We start from the raw sequence: 6,084 nt of genomic DNA, 5'->3' as shown, positions 1-6,084 counted from the left end.
ATCCGATCGAAGTTGCTGGAGAGCTTCAGTACGCAGTAGAAGCTCGAGTCGATAGAATTCGGATCTTCTAGTTCACCGGCGATCGGGGCTCAGAACTAGGAAGTGGCGCTGCAATGCAAAAGTGATGCAGAGAGCTTGTCGTCGACTCCGTTGGGAGTCGAGAGCCAGTGGTTCAGTTAACTGATTGAATTAATCAATTAACTATGTGTGAACCCCTTTCCTGTAGCCGGGCGAGGTTCTTAAATAGAGGAGAGATGGCGTGGCCGCTCCTTGAATCATGGGATGTGACCATACATTGTTGAGAGACATCTTGCTGTTCATCTGTACCATGAGTGGTCATTCGAGGAGTCGTGTTTGGCATCACGTCAAGTAGGAGCGGGAAAGCCCATCCTCGTATGTGTGACGACGGTTGTCAGATACTCGAGTGGATCTGACCAACCACCGAGCGCCGGCGGCTCTCACCCTTCGCTTGGACAAGTGAGGTGAGTCGCATTTATGAGGGTGCAGGTTGATTTGGCGTTTGTCTGACCACTTGTACCGTGAGCGGCTATTCGGCGGGCCTGGAGCACCGTGTCTTCTCTCTTCAGGTCGAGAGAGGTGGGAAAACGGGTTCCAGGTACTCGAGTGGGCTTAGACAGCTCGCCGGGTGCTGGCGGATCCGACTCTTGACTCAGACAGCCGAGGTGAGCTGCATTTATGAATGTTCAGGTCGACTTGACACCTGCCCAATCATTCGTACTGTGAGCGGCCGCTTGACGGTCTTGGGGTACTGTGCCATCTCCCTTGATTTGTGGGATTTGACCACTGATGTAACTGTTCCCATACTCCAAGTGGGCAGTTGACAGTGAGCTGGCGAGTCTGCAGCTTGGGTCTGCAAGCGAGCTTGGGACTGCAGGCAGACTTGGGTCTGCAGGCTGGGTCTGCAGGCGAGCTCAGGTGTGCAGGCAGACTTGGGTCTTGATCGTGCAGGCGAAATTCGAGCTGAAGGCGAGCTCTTGAGCATGGATCGAAGAATAGGCCGTAACTTTCAAACCGTAAGTCAGAATTGGACGAATTATATATGAAAATCGCCTATCTTGACGAGATGGAGCCATCCGAACCAAGCCTTCGCTTCCTCCGTTTCACCAAATTCCTTACGGTTTGGGAGATATCTGCGTTTTTCCCCTTTTTTGCTATTTCGGGCGAGGTTTTAGCAGTTTTATTCTGAACTTCTCTGATAAGGATTTAAAGGCAATTTTTATTGCCTACACAACCCCCTCCAAAGTTTTCAGACCTGATTCGGGCCGCATGGGGTCTGGAACACTTTGGATATGAAGACCCGTAAAGTGATCCCCGCTCAGATGGAGTGAGGAGCCCTCCGACGAGCTCGGTGAGCTGACCTCTTCGCTCGCAGCTGATGATCGCCTTCTAGGATTTTGAGCAAACCCTCAGCTATCAACGGACTTGATTTGTCTTTACCAACTGCCGTTTGAGTTGGACTAGCCATGCTCTTGCCCTTAGCATGGTAAGTTATCGAGGAGTTTCTCTTCAACGGACTTGATTCGTCTTTACCAACTGCCGTTTGAGTTGGACTAGCCATGCTCTTACCCTTAGCATGATAAGTTGTCGAGGAGTTTTTCTTAGGCTCAATGCTAAAATTTCTCCTCTATCCTTAGCCTTTCGAGGCGTTTGGATTAAGAACGTAGGGAGCAGTTTAACCTCGTATACCAGTCGGAGGGTAGGAGCAGTTTAGACTCATGCACCAGTTGGAGTGAAGGAGCAGTTTAGCCTCTTGCACCGGTTGGAGGAAAGGAGCAGTTTATACTCTTGCACCAGTGGGAGTATAAGGGGGCAATTTAGACTCATGCACCAGTTGGAGTAAAGGAACAGTTTAGCCTCGTGCACCGGTCGGAGGGTAGGAGCAGTTTAGACTCATGCACCAGTTGGAGTGTAAGGGGGCAGTTTAGACTCATGCACCAGTTGGAGTATAAGGGGACAATTTAGACTCATGCACCAGTTGGAGTAAAGGGAACAGTTTATACTCGTATACCCGTTGGAGTCTAGGGGGAAGCTTATCTTCTCTTAGGGCAAAGATGAAGACGAACACTGATTTGTCTTCTCTTGAGGCAAAGACGAACCCTGAAATAGTAGCACATCACATAGTAGGCCACTATCAAACAACAACGCCTTTTATGGGAAAGACGGTGCTGGGAGAATCAAATCGTTCAGGGACGTATGAGTATGACGACTGATCGGACAACGTCATTTGCGAGAATGACGGTGTCGGCTATCAGAGGTAATCGTTAACGTGATAGGAATTGCCGCGATCGGAGCGACTTTGAGGACCTACCATCCTTTTGAAGAGGATTGGTAAGTTGATTTTGTCAGAGGTGACCGTTAACATGACAGTGGGAGTTTATTGCGATTTGAGCAACTCTATGGACCTACCATCCTATTGAAGAGGACTGGTAAGTTGATTTGTCAGAGGTAACTGTTAACGTGACAGTGGGGGTCCCGCCATCCTATTGAAGAGGATTGGCGGGGGATTGTGGCTTTGGTCCTAACTATCTGAAGGTTTGACCAAGTGGGAGTTTGATGCAGCCCACCTGAACTGCTAGTCTCGCCTGTTTTGAGCGGTTCGCCACAAATGGAAACCTGGCTCAAGAAGTGGGGCTCGACTAACTGTTAGGCTCGCCTGATTTGAGCGGTTCGCCGAAACTGGGAACCTGGCTCAAAGAGATGGGCTCGCCTAAACTGTTAGGCTCGTCTGTTTTGAGCGGTTCGCCATAACCGGGAACCTGGCTCAAGAAGTGGAAGTATAGGGAATAGTTTAACCTCTTATACCAGTTGGAGGATCAGAAGAAGCAGTTTATACTCGTGTACTTGTCGGAGTGTTTGAGGATTATCAGAGGTGATTGTTAACGTGATAGCTTTGTGGACCCGCCGTCCTGTTGAAGAGGACTAACGGGGGAAATTTGGAGGAGACTATCAGAGGTAATAGTTAACTTGATAGTTTTAAAAAATCCATCGTCAAGTTAAATGAGACTGATGGAGAAATGACTATCATAGGTAACAGTTAACTTGATAGTTTTGTGGGCCCGCCGTCCTATTGAAGAGGATCAACGGGGGAAATTTGGAGGATATGAGGAAATGGTCTCCACTACCAAGACATCTTGGTCATCATCTCCTCGAAATTCATGCGGGTCTTCGTCACCCATATGCTTGAGCATGCTCTCGACTTGTTCTCCTTGGCGGAGTAAGTCTTTTTAAAAGCATCCTCAGATTGCTTCTAAAAGAACTCTCTTAAAAGCAGAAACAATTTCATTAAGTATGTCAAAAAACTTTTCACCAAACATCATTATCTTGTGCTTATTGAAAAAATAAGCAGAAGCACCCTTAAAATAGCAATATGAAACTGTTCGTAGTAACCTGTAACTTACAGGATTGCACCAACTATTACTTATAAAATAATCCCAGTAACCTCGAAGTACCAGAACAGGTTCATTGTGCATATAGCAATATTAGCTATGCATACTCTTGTATTTACTGAACAAATCAATGTATCATTATTTCCATCATCACCTCAATCATCCTTGGAGTATAAGAAGAAAAGGTAGGGACACACAGAAAACCAAATGTTCTTCCTGATTGAAGAAAAACGACAATTAAGATTTTATGTTGCAAGATGAGGCCAAAACAATCTTCAGCATTCTGCCATAGAAACACTTTTCATGGAGACATTTGTTTACACAAGGGAAAATTGACCCCTTTTGACCACAACCAAATAACAAAAAAAGGTTATAATTGAGTTTTAAGTATTTAATTATTTCAGGAAACCAATCCCGAGAATAAATTCATTGGGCTAGGATCCAATTTGGTATTGTCTTATGCACACAATGCAAGAACACATGAATTCTCCGCACACCCAGAAAATGATAGCAAACCTAATTGACAAGGCTGATGCTTATCTGGACAGATAATTTCAAGAGCCTCGCTCTGTTTTTTGTGAGGCTCAGACACCGTTTGGTGTCAAAATTTATATGTACGTTTCTTAGTGTTGTCATGCATGAAACAATTAAATCTTAACCCGCAGCTACTCCAATCACACAAATGAATAACATAGGAAGAATTTTATTCAGGTTAAGAACTAATTAAATAGGATTAGTCAGGCAAGATTGAATGGAACAGAACTCGATTTAAGACTTCTCATCTGATTATATGAGCCATTGCTGACAAGCCTACAAATGTTAAGTAAAAAAACCAAAATAATCGGGGTCTGCCGGTGAAATCTTCAAGCAGCCAAATTACTAAACCAGCATATTTGAGGCAGATCAAGAGAGCTCCACAGTGATGAATCATCATCGTTGCTCGTATAAGAAGAATAAATAGGAGGAGGAGGAGTTGGAGAAGGGGATTCTAAGTGAAATGGGCTTTGTCGGTTCTCCGATTGCACTTGCTCCTCCATCTCAAACATCTGCTTCTTCTTATTGCAGGAGTTGCTAAGCTCCCGCAGATGATCACCTACGTCCCCACTTCTTCTACTCAAGCACTCTGATATACCGTTAAGAGCATAGAGAGAAGCCGAGATCCTTCTCTCATACTTCATCCTCTTAACAGCGGGCACATACATCAATGACTCCTCCCCAATCTCCATTGAACCAACGGCAACCTCTTCTGCAATCTCGAAAGGCGAATAAAGGCCATAAAGCCCCTCCTCGTTTTCAACAAACCCGAAATCCATAGGCCCCAATCTTTCATACTCCTCCTCAGACGAACCTCCCGGGCTTCCTTCTTCTTGTTCAGCACAACTAGCTTCCACGAATCGGCCGCAAACGTAGCTATCCTCAACGCTACTATAAGTAGGACTACTGCCACCACTAGTAGTAGCAGTCGTAGCTGCAAGAGCGGGGGTAGTAGAGAAAAGGCTTTCATCATTCAAGAAATCAGAAAATCTGAATTCGTCTATGGCGCCAAAATCCGAACTGCTGTACAGTTGCTGCTGCGGCACTTGCTGGCGTTGAAACTCAGTTGAGGTGGCAGAGAAATCTATAGTGGTAGTAGGAGGAGGAGAGGGAACAGTAGTACAACTACCACTACTATTTTTAGTTGGAGAATTTCTGGCTTTGAGCCTCGAGAGGAGGCTGGAAATTTTTGGAGGGGGGAGCGAGGCCAGAAGTTGGTGCGGTACTTGGCACGCGCGAAGGAGACAAGCGAGCCTCGTCATAGCACGGGCGCCTCGGCGGTGTCGAAAGTTCCGAGCCAAACGCGGATTTTTTGTATGGTGTCCTTGATCTCCGCCACCCATCGACCTGAGGGGCGCTGCCGAACCCCTACGTAGCGCTTCCCAGGTCTCCTCGGGGCTCCGTCCCATTCGGCCGGAATAGTATATGATATTTGGTTTCCTTGGGGTTCACGAGCGCTCTTCCTCTTGCTCCCCATCTCTGTTTTCACCTCTTGTTGTGTTATGTTCGATGCTATGGTTTCTATGCAGGGAGGACGGGGGTATTTATAGGCAGCGGGTGAAGAGAAGGTTTGGGAATATCCGAATGGTTCTTCTCGATTTGATGCCCCTTATTTCACCACGGGGGACAAAGTGGGAAAAAAATGTTGCCCAAGATATTACTTGGCTCCTCGTGACCAACTCTGATAAAACATAGGTCAGTGTATTAAGAACTTGGTTTTGAAACAATATGCTCTAAGCTTCGTTGTTTTTTTACCTAGCATCCTATTGCTTTGATGGGGGGGAAACAATAAGCGTGATAACACCTCTCAAGCAAAAGCATACAAGGTCATAAACTGATAGAACATTGTTATTTAAGTATCCGAAGCAGAAATATCTGGATACATATATATCTTGTATACACAGCAAGCTATCTCATAATCTGAAACTCCGTGGTTAAAATTTCTCTTTGCCCTCAAGTTCAATTATGTCAACAACAAAAAAAAAAGAAACCCACCCACAGAAATAAAGTACTGATTTCGCAATATATCAAATTTTAGATGACACCTTGAGTTTTATTTCTCAAGATATTTGCATCAACATTCATCAGTTAAAACTTCTAGCGGTCTGCCCGTTATGCCATCCCTTACTACTTGGTAGAAACT

At 45.6% G+C, this 6,084-nt stretch overlaps 1 protein-coding gene across 1 annotated transcript; it reads right to left on the bottom strand.

The window, feature by feature from the left end:
* Window positions 4,192-5,669, bottom strand: LOC109821110. Its single transcript, XM_020387303.1, has 2 exons — window positions 5,213-5,669; window positions 4,192-5,120 (listed from the first exon to the last, which is right to left on the bottom strand). Exons 1-2 carry the CDS (start codon window positions 5,416-5,418, stop codon window positions 4,271-4,273), a joined length of 1,056 nt encoding a protein of 351 aa, XP_020242892.1. The 5' UTR covers window positions 5,419-5,669; the 3' UTR covers window positions 4,192-4,270.

The sequence above is a fragment of the Asparagus officinalis genome, chromosome 8 (assembly GCF_001876935.1).
Source record: "Asparagus officinalis chromosome 8, Aspof.V1, whole genome shotgun sequence".
Lineage (NCBI taxonomy): Eukaryota > Viridiplantae > Streptophyta > Magnoliopsida > Asparagales > Asparagaceae > Asparagus > Asparagus officinalis.
This window is presented reverse-complemented; position numbering and strand designations above follow the sequence as displayed.